Below are 20,656 nucleotides of genomic sequence, written 5' to 3' on the forward strand. Positions count from 1 at the left end.
GAAGTGGTGAGAGAGGGCATCCCTGTCTTGTTCCAGATTTTAGAGGGAATGCCTTCAATTTTTCTCCATTCAGAATGATGCTAGCCTGAGGCTTAGCATAGATTGCTTTTACAATATTGAGGTATGTTCCTGTTATCCCTAGTTTTTCTAGAGTTTTGAACATAAAGGGATGCTGTACTTTGTCGAATGCTTTTTCCGCATCTATCGAGATGATCATATGGTTCTTATTTTTAAGTCTATTGATGTGGTGAATAACATTTATTGATTTCCGTGTATTGAACCAGCCTTGCATCCCAGGGATGAATCCTACTTGATCATGGTGCACAATTTTTTTGATATGTTTTTGTATCCGAGTGGCCAGAATTTTATTGAGGATTTTTGCATCTAGGTTCATTAGAGATATTGGTCTGTAGTTTTCTTTCTTTGAAGTGTCTTTGTCTGGTTTAGGTATCAGGGTGATGTTGGCCTCGTAGAATGAATTTGGAAGTTCTCCCTCTTTTTCTATTTCCTGAAGTAGCTTGAAAAGTATTGGTATTTGTTCCTCTTTAAAGGTTTTGTAAAACTGTGCTGTATACCCATCCGGTCCTGAGCTTTTCTTAGTTGGTAGTCTTTTGACTCAATCTGGGCAGATCATATGACTTAAGAAATTTATCGATGCCTTCACTATCTTCTAATTTATTGGAGTATAAGGATTCAAAATAATTTCTGATTATCTTCTGTATTTCTGAAGTGTCTGTTGTGATATTGCCTTTTTCATCCTGTATGCTAGTAAAAATTTGAGTTCTCTCTCTTCTTCTCTTTGTTAGCATGGCTAAGGGTCTGTCGATTTTATTTATTTTTTCAAAGAATCAACTTTTAGTTTTGTCAATTTTTTCAATTGTTTCTTTTGTTTCGATTTCATTAATTTCAGCTCTGATTTTAATTATTTCCTGCCTTCTACTTCTTTTGCTGTTGTTTTGCTCTTCTTTTTCTAGGATTTTGAGATGAAGTATGAGATCATTTATTTGTTGGTTTTTTCTTTTTTTAAGGAATGAATTCCAAGCAATGAATTTTCCTCTTAGAACTGCTTTCAATGTGTCCCATAGATTCCGATATGTTGTGTCTGTGTTTTCATTTATCTCTAAGAATTTTTTAATTTCCTCCTTGATGTCTTCTATAACCCATTGATCATTCAGTAACCTGTTGTTCATTCTCCAAGTGATGCATGCTTTTTCCTTCCTTCCTTTTATCGTTGATTTTCAGTTTCATTCCATTATGATCAGATAAGATGCATGGTATTATCTCCACTCCTTTATATTGTCTAAGAGTTGCCCTGTGACATAATATATGATCTATTTTTGAGAAGCATCCATGTGCTGCTGAGAAAAAAGTGTAACTGCTTGATGTTGGGTGGTATATTCTATATATGTCAATTAAGTCTAGGTTATTAATTGTGTTATTGAGTTCTATAGTTTCCTTATTCAACTTTTGTTTGGAAGATCTGTCCAGTGGCGAGAGAGGTGTGTTGAAGTCTCCCATGATTATTGTATGGTGGTCTATTAGACTCTTGAACTTGAGAAGAGTTTGTTTGATGAACATAGCTGCACCATTGTTTGGGGTATATATATTTATGATTGTTATGTCTTGTTGGTGTATGGTTCCCTTGAGCAGTATGTAATGTCCCTCTTTATCCCTTTTGATTAACTTTGGCTTGAAATCTATTTTATTTGATATGAGTATGGACACTCCTGCTTGTTTCCGAAGTCCATATGAGTGATATTTTTCCCAACCTTTCACCTTCAGCCTATGTATGTCTTTTCCTATTAAATGCGTCTCCTGTAGGCAGCATATTGTTGGGTCTTGTTTTGTGATCCATTCTACTAGCCTGTGTCTCTTAATTGGTGAGTTTAAGCCATTAACATTTAGGGTCATTATTGAGATATGGGTTGTTTTTCCAGCCATATTTGTTTATTTATGTTACTAAACATGGTTTGTTTTCCTCTATGATTATTTCCCCCTCCCCCTTTATTGTCCTACCTCCCACTGTTGGTTTTCATTGTTATTTTCCATTTCCTCTTCCTGTAATGTTTTGCCGAGGATGTTTTGAAGAAATGGTTTTCTAGCTGCAAATTCTTTTAACTTTTGTTTATCGTTGAAGGTTTTAATTTCATCTTCCATCCTGAAGCTTAATTTCGCTGGATACACAATTCTTGGTTGGAACCCATTTTCTTTCAGTGTTTGAAATGTTATTCCAGGATCTTCTAGCTTTCAGAGTCTGTGTTGAAAGATCAGCTGTTATCCTGATTGGCTTACCCCTAAATGTAATCTGCTTCCTTTCTCTTATAGCTTTTAAAATTCTCTCCTTATTCTGTATGTTGGGAATCTTCATTATAATGTGTCTAGGTGTGGATCTCTTATGATTTTGCACATTCGGCGTCCTGTAGGCTTCTAGGATTTGGGATTCTGTCTCATTTTTCAAGTCTGGGAAGTTTTCTCGTATTATTTCATTGAATAGATTGCTCATTCCTTTGGTTTGGAGCTCTATACCTTCCTGTATCCCAATGACTCTTAAGTTTGGTCTCTTTATGTTATCCCATATTTCTTGGATGTTCTGTTCATTGTTTCTTAACAGTCTTGCTGAGCTGTCTATGTTCTTTTCAAGTTGAAATACTTTGTCTTCATTGTCTGATGTTCTATCTTCTAAGTGTTCTACTCTGCTGATAGTATTCTCAATTGAGTTTTTAAGTTGGTTTATTGCTTCCTGCATTTCTAGGATTTCTGTTTGTTTGTTTTTTATAACCTCTATCTCCCTGTATAGTTGATCTTTTGCTTCCTGGATTTGTTTGTGTAATTCATGGTCGAAGTGATCTTTCATTGTCTGATTTTGCTGTCTAATGTCTTCCTTGAGACTCCATATCATCTGAAGCATGTATATCCTGAATTCTTTATCTGACATTCCATCTGCTGCAGCTGTTACCTCTTCTAAATTTGAGTTGACCTGCATTGCTTGTGATCCTTTCTTGTCTTTTCATACTGCTTGCGTTTCTTTCTGCTTGGTGAAACTGTTGTGTTTTTGAAAAATTTTTCCCCCTATATATTTATATTGCTCTTGTATAGTTGAAAAGCCTCCCTTGCCGGGTCAGGCGGCGGTCTGCCTACCTTGCAGGCGCGGTTGGCGGCTCTGCTCTGCCCCTCCTCCAATTGGTGTGACGTGTCTACCAGGCCCGCGGACCCCTGGGCCTGTCCTGCCAGTCGGTCGCGGGTCTGCCTACCTTGCGGGAACGGGCAGCGGCTCTGCTCTGCCCCTACTCCAAATGGGGTGACGTGTCTGTCGCGCCGGCAGGCCCTGGGCTTGTTCCGCTGGTCGGTCGCAGGTCTGCCTACCTTTCGGGCGCGGGCGGCGGCTCTCCTCTGCCCCTACTCCAATTAGGGTGATGTGTGTACCACGCCGGCAGGCCGCTGGGCCTTATCTGCTGGTCTGTCGCAGGTCTGCTTACCTTGCAGGCGCGGGCGGCAGCTCTGCCCTGCCCCTCCTACCACGCCCGCGGGCCGCTGGGCCTGTTCTGCCGGTCGGTCGCAGGTCTGCCTACCTTGCGGGTGCGGGTGGCGGCTCTGCTCTGCCCCTACTCCAATTGGGGTTACGTGACTACCACACTGGCGGGCCGCTGGGCCTGATCCGGGCGCGGGCGAAGGCTCTGCTCTGCCCCTACTCCAGTTTTGGTGACGTGTGTACCACGCTAGTAGGCCGCTGGGCCTGATCCGCCGGTCTGTCGCAGGTCTGCCTACCTTGCAGGCGCAGGCGGCGGCTCTGCCCTGCCCCTCCTACCACTCCCGCGGACCACTGGGCCTGTGGTGCCGGTCAGTCGCAGGTCTGCCTACCTTGCAGGCGCGGGCGGCGGCTCTGCTCTGCCCCTACTCCAATTGGGGTCACGCCAGCGGGCCGCTGGCCCTGTTCCGGGCGCGGGTGGCGGCTCTGCTCTGCCCCTCTGGCTTGATGACAAAGTGAGAGAGACTCGGGTGTTTGTGACTCACTTTCTTTACCAGGAGACCAACTGTTTCTGTCGCCGCTGGTATCGATGAAGTTCTCTCCTCTGCCGCTTTCTGATGACATCAGATCTCTGCCATGTTGGTATCCCATGCGAATGGCAGCATTTCGTTCCCTTTGCCGGGTGACCAAAGCAACGGGTGAGTCCTGACCGGCCCTCACAAGCCCCGTCTCAGTCCTGTTGCCACTGCCTATGAAGGCTCGGTTGGTATTTACCTCCACAGTATTCAGCAGGACCCGGACCGAGAAGCAGTTTCCGCGGATTCTTTAGCCCTGGGTCAGAGCAGTTCCGGGAGCCGGAATTCGGCTGCTCCGTGCTCGGTGTATGTTCTGATAGGAGCAGGCTCCAAGAAGCAGTTTCCGTGGGTTAATTAGCACTGAGCCTGATTAATTTGTCTGCGAGCCGCAGGCGAATGGCAGCCTGAAATTACCTGTTCTATGGCTGAATGAACTGCGATCAGTCGAAAACAGGGATGGTGACGTCAGCTCTCCAAGATGGTGGCCGCTGGCTTCCTCTGTGGTCTGACCGGTGTGGAGAACCGAATTGGACCGCTTCCTTCCCCTGTCTCAAACCCAGAATTCAGCACTTAGTACGGTGATTGCACAGCTGGCAGAAGCCCGCGGAAACTGCAGTGCTGTATCTTTGCATTGCTATCTCCTCGTTTCCCAGCGCGCGCCGCAGACTCTAGCCGCAGACTCTAGCCGCGGGGCGATTTGCTGAATAAGCAGCGTGACCCTCCGTGCGGACAAATCTCTTGTGTTTGAGCCCCCGTAGCTGATCCTCGTGCAATGGAAATCCTTCCTCTAGGTTTTGGAGCACCCCAACTTTGCTGGAAATTCCTAACAAGATAGCTTTTAGCATTTCTAACTCGTCATTCTCCCGCACAGTGACGCGGTACACGGGGGTAATGCACTCCCTTTGCCGCCATCTTCAGACCCCCTTCTCTCTATTTATTTATTTTTGCATTACAATTCTTTTTTGTCTCTTCATTTGCATTTATTTAACACAGTTCTCAAAACATTTGAGTGAAATTGGGCCTCCTTTGTACAATTCTTTCTTTTTTTTTTAAAGATTTTATTTATTTAAGTGGACACAATATCTTTATTTCATTTTTATGTGGTGCTGAGAATCAAACCCAGTGCCTCACGCATGCTAGGCAAGCACACTATCACTTGAGCCACATCCCCAGCCCTACAATTCTTAATACACCATTATAATGCCTCTTTCTTAAGGGAGTAATTTTATTTATTTATTTTCCTCTTGGGGCATGTTATTTCCTCCTTAAACAAAATTTTGGTTAATATATATTACTTTTTCAGGATCCCTTTGGCCCAAATGGCTTTAATTACATTTAGTAGACATCCAGCAGAGCAGGATGTAGCACTTTAAACATTTTATAGAAACCAACACTGATTTGCTGGCCCCTTAGAAAAATGTATGGGTTAGTAATTTCAAAGGCATCTTTTTTCTTACCAGTTTAGATCGACCATTTTTGTTAGTTTTGTTTAAGTCATATGAACTGAAAGACATTTGAATCCATTCTTAAATTTATGAGTACTCATTTATTTATAAGCCAATTCTGAGACCATGTACATGATTATAGACACAAGCACATACATAGACATGATACAAATATGCACAAGTACACATGAAACAAACAGGAAACAAAGATTTGGTAGCTGTTAAATCCCTACAGGTATGAGTCAAAAGAACTATCAGATTTAACACTTTAGAAATTAAAATAGATTTTTACAATATGGACCAGACAGGAAAAGGGCCTGTGCAATTGGGAACATTAGGAATAGAGTCTGTCAGCAGTGGAGGACACTGAAATCAAAGATTCACGTGGTTGCTCATCCTCCATGGGGCAGATTTACTCTCAGCATTACCACTGTTTATTTTCCCTGCTTAGAAATCTTCAAAGGAAAAGAAGACTTGTACATATTAGATCTTTCCATTGTCCCTCCCAGTCTCTAGGTCTCAAATTTTTATTCCCCATTTTTTTTGTAGGTTCCTGTAATTGAGTTTCCCCTTATGTACTCAACCCCCCTATTGGAGGTTTCTTTATAGCCCATGTTCAGTTCTCCTCACTGGGGATTTCTTGCACCTGCCCCCACCTTATCCTGCTTTCCTGAGTATGATTTCCTATTTCTGAATAGAGGTTCTCAGTCACACTCACACAACTTCTGGGATGTCTTGACCACGAAGGAAGTACTTTCTTAAGAATAAATTTTCCTACCTTGGTCTAAGCATGAAGTTACCTGGTTGCTATGGTGGTTATTAGGGCCCTTTTCCTGCACTGCAGATCCACTTTTCAATTTTGGGTCTGTTATTGGCCTCAGGGATCTGAGATTTCCTTACCTGCTCTGAAGCTGTCACAAGGCAGCAGGACGTGTCTCCTCTAAGCAGGGAGTCCCCACAACCTCCTAGGTGACATATGGAGCCCCCACGTTTGTTGCCAAAATTGTTAGAAATACTGGTTTTCGGGGCTGGGTTGTGGCTCAGTGGTAGAGTGCTTGCCTAGCATGTATGAGGCACTGGGTTCGAGTTTCAGCACCACATATAAGCAAATAAATAAATAAAGATCCATCAATAACTAATAAAATATTTGAAAAAAAGAAATACTGGGTTGCCACAAGGAATCAAACATGCTTGGAAGTATCTTGGCAAGGCAAACTTTACATATGCAGAAGGGGGTGCTACAAAAGTCTGGCAAGCAAGCACACTTGGGCAGGAAGTCTACCTGTTTTAATTCCTAACACAGCACTGCCCCTTGGTCTGATAGGAGGAGCTCAGGGTTACAATCTATGCTTTTGGTCAGTTTTAAAATTGGGGCAGGCCAAGGGAAGGGCTGTAGTTAAAATTGTAACAATTGGATCTCAAAATGACTACAATTGGATCTTACATCCCAATTAAGGCTAAGTACTATATTCTAAAAATGGACGATTGAACTTTTTATTTCTCACAGTTGTAGTATGTATTAATTATATATAACTATATATATAATTATATATGTAACTATAGTTATATATAATTATTTATAATTACATATAGTTATACGTATATAGTCATATATATTATATACTAATTATATATAGTGGGTCTATTTCTGGGCTGTATATTCTGTTCCATTAATTTATATGTCTGTTCTCTGTTTTGACTACTGTAGCTTTATAGTAACTCTTGATGTTGGGTACTTAGTTCTGCAACTTTATCTCCTTCAGTATTGTGTTGTCAATTCTGGGTCTTATCTCTCCATATATTAGAATTAGTTTGTTGATATCTACAAAATTACTTGCTGAGATTTTGATTGAGATTGCAGTGACTCTCTAGATCAAGTTGGGAAGAGGTGATATCTTGACAATAGTGTTCCTGCACAGAAACATGCAATATCTTTAGATTTTTATAGTTTTCTTCATATAGCTCTTCTGCATATTTTATTAGATTTATACCCAAGTACTTAATTTTGAGAGTGCTAATGTCAGCGGTTTTAAAAAATATTTTTTTTAAGTTGTGGTATGGACACAATACCTTTATTTTGTTTATTTTTAATGTGGTGCTGAGGATTGAACCTAGTGCCTCATATGTGCTAGGCAAGAGTTCTACCACTGAGCTACAAACCCAGCCCAATAGTGGGGTTTTTAAAAAATATTTTTATTTAAAGATGGACACAATACCTTTATTTTTTTTTTTTTTATTTTTTTTTATGTGATGCTGAGGATTGAACCCAGCACCGCACATGTGCTAGGCGAGTGCTTTGCCGCTGAGCCACAACCCCAGCCCCGGTTCCAGGAGTTTTCTTATCAATTCTTTCGGGTTTTCTGCCACGACTTTTTAAAAATACCAACTGATATTTATTTAACGAGGGTATGGTTCTAGATTATTAAAATATAGTCATGGTCTTAGCAAAACCTTGCTAATCTGGAAGCTCTTTTCTCTTGGAGTCATTTTAGGAATATAGCATGAAGATTTCTTTAAGACCTTCAATTTCGTGTAATAATTTAAAAATATATATTACATCTTTTAAAAAATCATGGTAAATGCACATAACATAAAAACTCACCAACTTAAACCATTTTTAAAGTAGGTTAAATGCAGTCACATTGTTGTGAAAACAATCTCTAGAACTTTTATCTTGCAAAACCAAAACAGTATACCCATTAAACAACTCCTGGTTTCTTTCTCTCCTCAGCCCCTGGCAATCACAGTTCTACTTCCTGTTTCTATGAATTTGACTACTCTAGATACCTCATATTAGTGGAATTATATGATGTTTGTCTTTTCACGACTGGCTTATTTCACTTAGCACAATGTATTCAAAGTATATTGGTGATGTAGCATGTGTCAGATATTATCTTAAGGCTGAGTATTGTAATTTGTGTGGATATATACACTATATTTTGTTTATCCATTTATCTGTTGATTGATGTTTAGGTTGTTTCTGTGTTTTGGCTATTGTGAATAACAGTACTGCTATTGACATGGGTACATAGATACCTGCTTGAATTGCGAGATCACACAGCAATTCTGTTTTGAATTTTTTTTGGGGGGAGGGGTAATGGGAATTGAACAAAGGAACACTATATCACTGAGCTTCATCCCTAGCCCTTTTTTATTTTGAGACAGTTGGCAAGACTGGCCTCAAACTTGCAATCCTCCTACCTCAGCCTCCTGAATCACTGTGGTTACAGGTATGCACCACTGTCCCTGGTTCTATTTTTAATTTTTTTGAGGAATCACTGTACTATTTTCCATAGTGGCTATACCATTTTATATTCCCAACACCAATGTACAAGTTTTTCAATTTATCTTGTTAATACTTGCTATATTCTCTTGTTTCTTTCTTTTTTTTATTTGTGAACCCAGGGCCTCATATATGCTAGGTCTTTTTTTTTTTTAATGTAGTAGTCATCCCAATGTGTATGAAGTGGTATATTGTAGTTTTGGTTTTCCTTTTCCTAAATATTAGTGATGTTGAGCATCATTTCCTGTCTTCTTGGCCATTTGTATATCTTCTTTGGAGAAATGTTTATTCAGATTCTTTGCTCAAGTTGGTTACTTGTTTTTTTTTTTTGTTCATACGTATTTCTCAACCTAAGTGGAGCCGTAGGAATTCTTTATATTTTCTAGATACTAAGTCCTTACCAGATATGATTTAAACATATTTTCTTCCTTTTTACTCTGTTGGTGTCCTGTAATGCACAGATATTACTAATTTCAGTGAATCCAATTTACCTGTTTTTACTTTGTTGAATGCTTTATGTCATATCAAAGAAATAATTTTTAAGTGCAATGTAATGAAGTTGTGTTTTCTTCTAAAGCTTTACAGTTTTGTATCTTATGTTTGGGTCTTGGATCCATTTTGAGTTAGATTTTGTATATGACACTATGTAAGGGTCCAGGTTCATTCTTTTGCATGTTCATTCCCCACCCCCACCCCCACCCCCGTTCATTGAAAAGACTATCCTTTCTCCACTCAATGGTCTTGGTACTTTTGTTGAAAAATCATATATTTATTTATTATTCATAATATATTCTTGTTAACTATCTAAACTTGTTTTTTTTTTTAATAACTTGAGTCCATTTTTCTAGTTTCATGTGAAGGTGGAAAAATGGAGAATTTAAGCAAAAGTTTTTTTTAGTTTTCACTTAATAACTGGCAAACATGGTTACTTCATACTATCATATAGAACGATATAGATGTATTCATAACTATATTTTCTTTAATACATCATTAGCACAGGCTATGGCCTCCTCACATAGAACCTAGAAATGGTACTGAACTTTTCTACCACACTTCCCATATAGTTGTAAAAGACAATGGTCAAATGAGCAAAAGGATATGTAGATCAGGAAATGCAGTTTGTTTTAGGTTAATGACTTTAGTAGAAAGTCTGGAGAAAATGTATTCTTTGGCAAAATTATATTTTTTTCAATATAATATTTAATTTAAAAATTGACTTTTATTTATCTGTGTGATAAAGGAGGGTGGAAAATTAAAATTTGCTGATAACTGAAACTTTTTTGTTTATGTTGTTTTGATATGGGATCTCACTAAGTTGACTAGGCTGGTCATGAACTCCTGGGCTCAAGTGAATGTGCTTCCTCAGCCTCCCCAACAGCATGGTGCATGCATATCACCATTCCTGGACATTTTATCTCTATTTAAAATGTGGCACACACATTACAAATTACCAACAAAACAAAACAAAAACCCAAAAACAAAACAAAGAAAAACCCAGACAAAAACAAACAAAAAATTACCTAAAACTTTTTAAGGAGAGTTGTGAATTGAAAAATCTTTTACTCCCTTTGTCATATTCCCCAGTAGAGGTATAGATGCATAGAAAGTAGGAAGAAAAATCTGAAGTATAAAAACCTCAGTGTAGCTTTTAAGAAGATTTAATTTTATAATTCATGCACAATATTTCAAGATGTTGATTATTACAGATATCTACAATTTGAAAACTTTTATATGCTAATGAACAGGTATCAAGAACTGTGAAGGGTCCAAACTTTTACCCTACTTACAAGTTAATAAATTATGGAACTGTTTCATGTCTGCTGGTAAAAGGCATAAGACTCCTGGCATTAGAAACAAAGGACAGTTTATTAATTATAACAATAGTACCCAGAGTATCAATATTTTTTTTTAGTATTTATTTTTTAGTTGTAGTTGAACACGATACCTTAATTTTATGTGGTGCTAAGGATCAAACCCAGGGTCTATCACTGAGCTACAGCCCCAGCCCAGCATTTTAAATATATTTATTTTTGCATTGATTTCCTGAGTTCTATTACCATATAGCAATGTGAAAAGGGCCAAATGCCACCAGCACACTCTGGGCTATTTAAAGAGAAAGAACTCGGAACTTAAGGAGCCTCAAATCTTTTATAATAGATAGTAAACATGCCTACTCTTTGCTCCAGAGGAAGATAATATCTCTGAGTTTTATGGGGCAGTCAGTGCCTCATAGCAGTAAGATTCAAAAGATACAGGGGAAATGTCTACTACTAATGGGTTTGAGCTGACATTTTTGCTTAATAAATATTTTACATATAATGTAAATTAGTGATATAAGTAAGACCAGCTGACAAAGTTTTTAAAATACTAGAGAACAAGGTTTAAATATTGTTTTTGAAGTACCTAATAATGTACAGCTTAAAACATTTTCAAAATTTGTATATTACTAAAAATAAAGTATGTTAAGGATTTTTATTTAGGATCACTTTGCTACTATTATGCTATGTTACATAGACCATCTTTCCTTTTTAAAAATCCATATGGGGAGATTTTAATTGAATCAGGTCATGAAAAAGGCTGATTTCTTTTTGAAGTTAAAAAAAAAAAAAGTTCATTTTTTTACACCAAACCAAAGTGAACCATTCTGAGAGAACCACCATCTCCAATGTCCTGCAAGTAAATAGACAAACATAATTAAAATAAAATCATGTTTAAGCAGAGCAAAAATATTGACTTAACATTTAAATCTTTACTATTTTTAAGTATTTAAAAACAGTGAAATAAAATTCTTTAAAATGTATTTTACATATGTAGATACAAGATCTTTATATTTATCTTACTCAATTATTAAAACTCATTATAGTTTTCATGAAATTAATCAAGAAATATATGAAGTATAAAAAGGCAAAGAAGGAAGGACAAGATGATAATTGAAATTTAGAAGCTTTTGAGGACTCCTACAACAAAAAATTGTAAACTGCAGTTTATTGTGATTCTGCCTATTTGATTTTAAAATACTGTGTGTTCTAAAAGGTTCTAAATACAATACAATGCATTTCTTAAATCTGATTTTTTTAACTGAATATTTGACCAGTGACTCCTGAGGTAAGGAATCAAATAGAAAAGATTATATAATTTCATAAGCTTTTTACAACATGTTATAAAAGTAAAAAGAAATATTAACAAGAACTTCATTCATTTCCCATTTGTTATTCTTTCCATGATTCATACCTCTCCTATACCGATATCAACATCACTGGGTACAGAAAAGCAAGATTTTATGATGGGATTCTGAAACTAGAGAGTATGTTTGAAGGCAAGACTAAAGAAGAGTAATTCCAGGTACTGGGGCTGTAGCTCAGTGGCAGAGCGCATGCCTACCATGTGTGGGGCACTGGGTTAGATCCTCAGCACCACATAAAAATAAACAAAATAAAGGCATTCTGTCCATCTACAGCTATCAATAAATAAATAAATCAGAGTGTTTGTTTCCATTTGAAAAATCATACATTAGGAGCAGTTTTTGAAAATTTGAAGGTAGCCTACTTGCAGTTGAAATGATAAGGTGAAAGGTGAAGAAAGTAGGGATAACAGCTGGCACTCATACTAATGATACAGCCGGTTACCAGTGATGACTTCTGCTTCTTCACATATTGAACACATAAGCATATAAATCAGGGTTTATTTTAAAAAGGATAACATAGATTTCTCCTGTGAGGGAGAAGGGGGCTATAGCTGGTATTCTGGTATCCCAAAAAGTGAGGATGTTCTTTCTTTTCTATGTGTCATAGATTTCCTTTGTTCTCCTCCTTCTTTATCTCTCTCCTTCCTGCATAGGTGACTAGGCCCAGGAGATAATTGGTTGGAGGGCCAAAAGGTGTGAAGCAGCTTCCTGGAGGGGCCAAGGTGGCGTGATCTGGGCAGGAAAGGGGCATAATTAATAACTCCTATAGGGAGGGACAATCATGGGACAGGTTGCCTTAGCAATAGGTTGAAGCAGGTTATCTTGATAAGGGTAAAGGAAGGGCTGTGAAGGTATTAGCATTTCAACCCCTCTCCAACTTCCCAGACTCACTCAAATTGGCCTCCTTGATTTGACCTGACTCAATTTTCCTACCTATACTGACTGCTTGTCTAGTTTATTACCATGTGCTAATATGAGATTTTTTCCCAAAAGTATCGGTGAAAATAACTTATCTAAAAATATATTTTTTTGTTATTGTGTTGGGATATTTAAAATAATATAAGGCTTGGGTGTAGCCCAGTATTAGAGTGCATGCCTAACATATATAGGTTACATCCCAAGCACCGTTAAAAAAAAAATTCCTTAAGTATTAAAGTTCTTTTTCCTAAGAAGCCTTTCATAAAGCCTGCATTCATACTATTTTACATAGTCACAGCTCAAGGAAAATGGGTATGGAGTGGAAGGTAAGGGAGGGGTGTGTGTGTGTGTGGAGGATGCAAGTTCGAGCTCTCTAGCTGCTAAAGTACACACACACACACACAAAAAAAAAAAAAAAAAAAAAAAAAAAAACCTGGAAAAACAGGTAACAAGAAGAATGAGTAATTTAATACTGCCCCAGGCTTGTGTGTGTGTGCTGGCAAGTTCAGCCGTTTTAGGTAGCTTTCAATTTAAAAACAAAACAAAACATTAAAAGCACTGTCATTTTAAAGACAAGCTCCAACTCTTGGCCTACAAACTGCCCTACCAAAGTCTAATTTCTACACCATTAGAATGGTCATTGAGGAGCCTGTAGTTAGGTTTTGGTCTTTTTTATCAACTGGTGGAGATCCTAGGTAAATTATTTTATTTTCCTATACTGCAAGTATAGGGAAATAAATACTTGCAGCTGAAAGGTCAGGTTTCACATGAAGCGTCATGTGGTTTAGCTATTTTTTCCTCCTTTCTTCCCTGCTACCTTCTTTCCTTCTGTTTTCCCTCGCTCTTTCCTTCCCTCCCTTCTCCCACTTTCTTCCCTTCTTTCTTTCTAGTGATCTCAGGAGTTTTTTTAAAAAGCCATAAAGGTTTCCTTTGAAGAATTTCCTTTAAAATCCATTGCAAAGACTTCAGGGCATTTCCAAGGTTTCCATGATAAGTTACACAATGCTAAATAACCTTGACTTGTACTCTATTTACCTTAGAGGGATATTTTGAAGATTAATGAAATAAAGTTTTACATTCAGTTGTTTCATAATAATTAAAGCATACTCATTTAAATAAAATTTGTAAAACAGAAAAGTACAAAAATTTACCCAGTCTCACCAATCACATAAAATATGATGAACATTATTTCCTTCCAGTTATCTTTTTTCCAAAATTTATTTACTTATTTTAAGCCCAGGTAAAATTTTATATATATAATTCCACATCTTTTATTTTCTTACTTTTGGTTTCTCTTTGAACACTTTTCAGTGCTCCCACAGTCTTTGTTTCTAATTTTATTCCATCAAATATTACAACTTATATAAATTTCACCAAAAAATGAAATTATTAATGTGCAATTGCTTTTTTTAATAAAAAAGCCTTATGATGGATATTCTTAGACATTAGTTATTTTCTGGATTTAGGATTATTTCCTTCTTACAGAACTGTAGAAATACAGTTATGAAATTTTATCCCTTGATAAACAGTGTAGAATTGGTAGTTTCGCTTTGTTTCTTTCATAGTTTGGGAAAAGATGATTTTATTTGGTAACAGGAAGTTGTAGTTCCAAACGAGGTTGATCTTCATTTTATTATGTGTTGAAATTATGCTCACCCTTGACTGAAGGAAGGTACATGTTAATTCCTGTAGTAATTTACACAACAAAAGGGTTTTCCCCAGTTCCTCATTTGACTTCTACATATAGTTAAGTGCATTTTCTGAGCCACACCTTACTGCTGTTACCTAATGTTGGGTGATACCAGGTCACTTTCTTTTAAATGTATGTAGACTTTTATAAGCAAACTCAAGACATGTTAAGGTTTGCTTTGCTAAAAACTGGATTTTGACCTGTTGCTCACTTAATGCAGATTTTTTTTCTTTGATATAAGTGATCATGCTTTTGTTTTGTATTAGGTTTCCTACTAATGGTTTCTCCTAAAGATTCTGATATAACAATAATTAAATTCCAGATGGTGAATTTTAGAAATAGAAGAAACTTGAAAACTCCTAATCTGAAATCCTTTCATCTTATAGATGAGCAAACGGATGCTCATGTAGGTGAATTGCTTTGTCCATTCACTTATTTAGTGACAAAGCTGGAATTAGAATTTAGTTCTTATTTGTCTGGAATGCTTTTTCCACTGCAGCTTTTTTCTTTTCAACATACTAACAAATAACATGTTTTGTAGGCTGCTTTATGATTAGTGTTAGGTTGGTGGAGGTGGCTGAGGAACAAAGCACTAAGCAACTGGAGCGGGAAAGAACCACCAATCAGGCACCAACGGAACCGCCTGTCAATCAGTGGGGTCTTCTGGACAATCCTGGATCTTAGCCAACTAACCCCAGTAGGACAAGGGACTCTGAAAACCCCCTTTTCCTGTCGTAAGCCCAATAAAAATTCCAGTCTGGTGGAGCCACTGCTTTTCTCCCAGATCGGCCTTGTTGGTCTGGAGGGTCTCACCTGGGAGTGAAATCTCAACAAGCCTTGTTCAGCAGCCTTTTTAATCTGCCTCCTTTTGGTCACTGCTGCCTGACTTACAATTAGCTCCTCTCACTCCCTGGTTTTGTCATTTAAGGCCCTGGCTTATATTCGTGCCAGTAGCCCATCATATGGCAATAGATGCTTTCCTGAGTAAATTGACCAGGAATTCAAGTTTCACTATTAACCATTAACTCTGCTTCATGCATATTTGATATTATAATGAGATTTCTTTTTAGTTAACATCGTAGAGTTTTGGTACTTAATGTTGTTTCTAGGAAATGCAGTCTCACACTGACTACTGTCTAGCATTTGCTAGGTTGGTTTGAGATTTCAGGTACTTACAAGAGACACGTTAACAGATAAGCTAACTAACTTCCTAACTCCTTCTGTGGTAAGTAAACTATCAAAAATGTATTTAGAACATGTCATTTCATCTTTCCACAGAAATACCTGCAGTGGATTATGATTTAATATAATACCTTAAGCTTATATAGATGAGGTATCATAAGAAACATCTTTGTGAATAGGAATTGTCTTTTTGGAAACTATACAAAAACCTGTTTAGTTTTTCAGTTTTCTGACATAAGCAGTCTTGAGTATGAGTGTCCTAGAAAAACATTTCCTCAAATTTATTATTTGAATAACTTTAAAAAATTAAGTCAAAAAGAACAATTATAGCAAATCATGTTTTGGAGTTTATAAAATGCTTTGCCATTATCTAATTTGACATAATAAGCATGTGGTATTATTTTTAAAAATTATACTCAGATTACAAACAGGCATGGAGGTGCGTAGCAGTGAGGAAATAGCAAACAAAACTGAAATTGAGAGAGTTTGTATATAAATTCTCCATTCTGTTATATCATGATGCCTTCCAAAGTAAACCTATTTCCCTTTTTTGCTTTCCCTCCTCAAATTCAGAGTTAAACTCAGTTTTTTGAATTTATTTTTTAGTTGTAGTTGGACCCAACACCTTTATTTTATTTATTTTTATGTGGTGCTGAGAATTGAACCCAGGGCCCCGCACATGCTAGGTGAGCGCTCTACCGCTGAGCCACAACCCCAGCCCCTAAACTCAGTTTTAATTTGTATCTAATATCTTACTAGAGCTCTCTTATTCTGCATCTTGTAATTTATTTTTCTTTTATGAATGAATTATTTTTGATATTATATATAACACAATTATGAATTGCCCCAACATTTTTTGGGAGGAGATAGGACATAAATACTAGGATAAATTCAGTATTTATGAAGAATGATCATTATATTTATGGCTGTGTTAAAATTTTTTTACCTAGCGGTTCATCCAAGTCACCCATTTGAGTATGTTGACATTTTTTTGTGTGTGTGGTGCTAGGGATTAGAACCTAGAGCCTTGTGCGTGCAAGGCAAGCACTCTACCAGACAAGCTATATCCCCCAGTGTATGTTGACATATTTTAACATATTAAAAAATAATCCTTTGGAGCAAAGAATAAGCATAAAAATAATGTATCATTTACTATTTTTCAACCAATGCTTGAAGCTACTGTCCTATAAGTAATTTAATTAATTTATGAGAGAAGAATGTTAGTGAAAAATCACTACTTTATCAATCACTTTAGAAGTTACACACTTCAGCTTCAGGAGATCTTTATTAATATAGTTGTCAGTATGTGAATATTGGGGGTTGGGGGTATGTGCGTTCACATACCTCCTATCTTATCTGCACCATTCCCCTTGGGCTGGGCCTAACTCTCCTGCTAAGAGTAAGAATATCAAGAGCAATAGAAATAGTAGATTGCTATGTCTGCCATAATTTCCCATTAAAAGAATGAGTTTCTGCCATTTCCAAGTCTAAGATTCCTTTTAAACAGTATGAAAATGAGTAGTACAAGCAAAATAAAGGGGAAGGCTATAGGTGAATTTTATGTTATAGTCTAGCTTTCCATATTTCCATTGTGTGACTTCAAGAGGTAATTTATATAAGGAGTTTCTACATAACATGAGTAGGGGTTGTTCTAGACAAGACTTAACCAGGGTGATTGTGCCATCCCATGCCCAAGGAAACATTTGGCAATGGCTAGAGTTATTTGGTCATCATAATTTGGTTGGGAAAACTCCTAGCATCCAGTAGGGATTGCTGCTAAATATTCTACAATACAGAGGATGACTCCAACAACAAAAGGATTATTTGGCCCTAAATGTCACAAGTGCTAAGGATGAGAAATCTTGGTCTAGAGCCAGATTATTTAAATCTGAATTCCAGCTTCTTCCTTTCAAGCTGTGTGACTATGGTTAAATTATTTAATTTTCATGTCTAAATTTCATTGTTTGTATGGGGCTAATAGCAGTATCCTTCTAGGGGTTTGCTGAATTAAAACATTTAAGATATTGAGACAAGTACCAGTTATTTAATAAGTACATAATACATACCTTTATGTCAAATAATAAACTGTTGCTTTTTGTTGTTGCTATCAAATATATTCAATTGGTTCAAGTTGACAAAGAGGTGATAAATAGGTTGAAAAATAGTTATTACCATAGTTTGTATGTGGTTTGCCCCCAAAGGCTCACTTATTGGAGGCTTAGTTCCAATATGGCAGCCTTAAGAGGTGGCAGGACTTTCAAGAGATGGAATTTATTAGGTCAGATGCAGTGGGGCGTGCCTGTAATCCCAACATTTTGGGAGGCTCAGGCAGAAGGATCACAACTTTGAGGACAGCCTCAGCAACTTAGCAAAACCCTGTCTCAAAAAAAAAAGAACTAGGGATGTGGCTTGAGCACCTCTGGATTCAATCACCAGTACCCAAAAATTAAAAAAAAAAAAGGAGGTAGGGGCTTAGTGCATGATGACTAGGTTCCTGGGGGTACTGCCAGAGGAATTAATTCTGATATTATGGAATGAATTCTTGACAGAGTAAGTTATAAAAGGGCAAACTTGGTCCCTGAATCTCTCTGTGGCTTCTAGTCTTGCCATGTAATCTCTTATGTATGCATACTCCTTCCATTCTAATGCCATCTGCTATGAGGTCCTTGCAGAGGTTGAACTGATGGGACAACCAGATCTTGGACTTTCAGCATCCCAAACTGAAGCCTAAATAAACCTCTTTTCTTCGTAAAATACATAGTCCATTTTCTGTTGCTGTAATGAAATGTGTGAGACTAATACACTTATAATATGAAAAGAAAATTTTGTAAAAATACATAAGGACAATCCCTGAAATGTACTGTATGAAAATTTTGAATAAGAAGACTTTTACAAATGATAATGATAGGTTGTTATAATCTGTATCTTATTTGTACTTGATAACAATTTCTACACAAGAAACCAGAGGATGAACATAAAGTGTGTGTAAATTAGCAGTAACATGTTTAAGCTATATTACCCTCTGAACTCAGTCCTGTGACCAGTTAGGTTACAACAACCATTCTGTACAGTAATACATAAACAGATGTTTCTCTTGTTCTGTATATCAGCCCTTCTAGAAAAATTCTTGAGAAGTTAGTTTTCTTTTTTGTATCTCATGCACATTTGTGTATCCAAGTGGATGTGACTATAAAATTTTGATAGAATACTGTTTTTCCTTTAACAATTATTCTAAAATAGTGAATGATTTAAAATGCATAAAATTTATAATAAAGTATCTTTAAGCTTTAATAAGTTAAATGCAAATTGTTATATATGTGTATTTAACTATAATATGGGGTGTTTTCTTCTAAATAAATAAAGATTTACGTTTTTTCAATATAGGTATGTCCGTAGGGTAGACTGAAGTAATGATGTTGTTGATAATTACTATCATTAGTATAGTTACATATAATTAATAAAATCCTACCATGTTCATAATAGAGCTTCACACAAATCCTTTGGGGTATATGGAATTATTTCTATTTTACAGATAAAGAAGTTGAGGCTTAGAATGATGGAATGAATAGTCCAAAGTTATAATGTTAATAATTGTGGAATAATCATTCAAATCTAAGTCTCAGAATGAATCAGATAGTATAATAATCCATTTTGGGGTACTTATAAAATTATAAGGATTTCTCATACCAAGCCTTTTTTGAAAATGGTATAAAACAGGACTTTGATACCTCTTTTCAGAATTAACAAAAACAGAATGTGGAAATGGGTTCAGGACCAGTTGTTAGAATTGGTATTTCTACATATGTTACTTATAAAAATTATCTGATTCATTTTATTACATATATAATTTTTATAAGGGTTTTAAAAATTTTGTACTTTGAATAATTTCAGTCATATACCAATAAGAGAATGATATACATGAACTGCTCTATTACCATCCAGCTTCATCAATTTTCATCCTTTGGTGACTCTTCTTCTATATCCTTCCTAATTTCTTGCTACTGAATTATTTGAGTCAAATTCAAGCTTCATTTATATATATTTCATTATGCATAATTTTACTTAAAAATAACAATTTTAATAATTGTAACTTTGAAATAATGCAAAGCTAACTCTTAAGAAACAGTACAGAAATGTAATCCAGTTAATGTAGACAAAGGCAGCATTTCCTAAGTTTAAAATGATCACATATCATGTTTTTCTCTTACTATTTATAATCAGACATTTAAATTCTAAGAGAAATTACCTGTCCTCTGTAATCTTCTTTCAGATCTCCTAAAATAAAAGATCACAACAGTAATGACCTTAAAAATCAAATAAAGGACTTTCTAAAAATTAACAAAACTTTTCAATTTCTTCATGAAAAGAAAAACACTGCAAATACAACTTAAATAAATTAAAATGCTGAAAACCAAACCTTAAAATAGTATGAAAGTGCTAAATTATTCTTCTATATAAGTTATGGGTAACATGCACTGAAGTAAAATAAGGAGACTATATCTTGTCCTTTCTGTTGTTAAAATGATGTCTTACTAGCATGGCCAGGAGTTTAATCTGTCAGTTCTAGTTGAGTAGTGGTGGTTACCTGGGGACACAGTGGGGAACTGTGTTGAGAAGGCACTCCCTACTATTTTATATTATATTTTGAACTCAATGGGAAAGGAAGCCATAATTGATTACTGAGGTATCTGTTCTAATACCAGTACTATATCTGCTGACTTAGTATATCGCTTAAATTTACATGCAGAGAGAAAAGTACTATCATTATTGCCACAATGTAATTTCTCATTATTGATAGATATTAGGTAGGAATTATATTACATATTCTCATCCTTGAAACAATGAATTGGGTATAATTGATGGTATTTATAAATCTCAGTTATGTTTCTCTTAAAGCACTTGGTGTATACAGA

General features: G+C 36.4%; 1 protein-coding gene across 15 annotated transcripts in view; it reads right to left on the reverse strand.

Annotated features, from left to right (window-relative positions):
* Positions 1 to 10,411: 10,411 nt before the first annotated feature.
* The window catches only part of Wdpcp (WD repeat containing planar cell polarity effector), a 521,998-nt gene continuing 511,753 nt past the window's right edge, over positions 10,412 to 20,656 (reverse strand). For 14 of the 15 annotated variants that reach the window (XM_071601637.1, XM_071601635.1, XM_071601630.1 and 11 more), the window contains 2 exons: positions 19,990 to 20,018; positions 10,412 to 11,439 (listed from right to left, as the gene is read on the reverse strand). In XM_071601637.1, coding sequence (XP_071457738.1) covers positions 11,389 to 11,439; positions 19,990 to 20,018 — 80 coding nt within the window. In that variant the 3' untranslated portion in view covers positions 10,412 to 11,388. The remainder of the gene's footprint in view (positions 11,440 to 19,989; positions 20,019 to 20,656) is intronic. The other variant, XR_011704348.1, reaches the window with a different exon arrangement.

This window comes from Marmota flaviventris, chromosome 14, assembly GCF_047511675.1.
Source record: "Marmota flaviventris isolate mMarFla1 chromosome 14, mMarFla1.hap1, whole genome shotgun sequence".
In the NCBI taxonomy this organism is placed as follows: domain Eukaryota; kingdom Metazoa; phylum Chordata; class Mammalia; order Rodentia; family Sciuridae; genus Marmota; species Marmota flaviventris.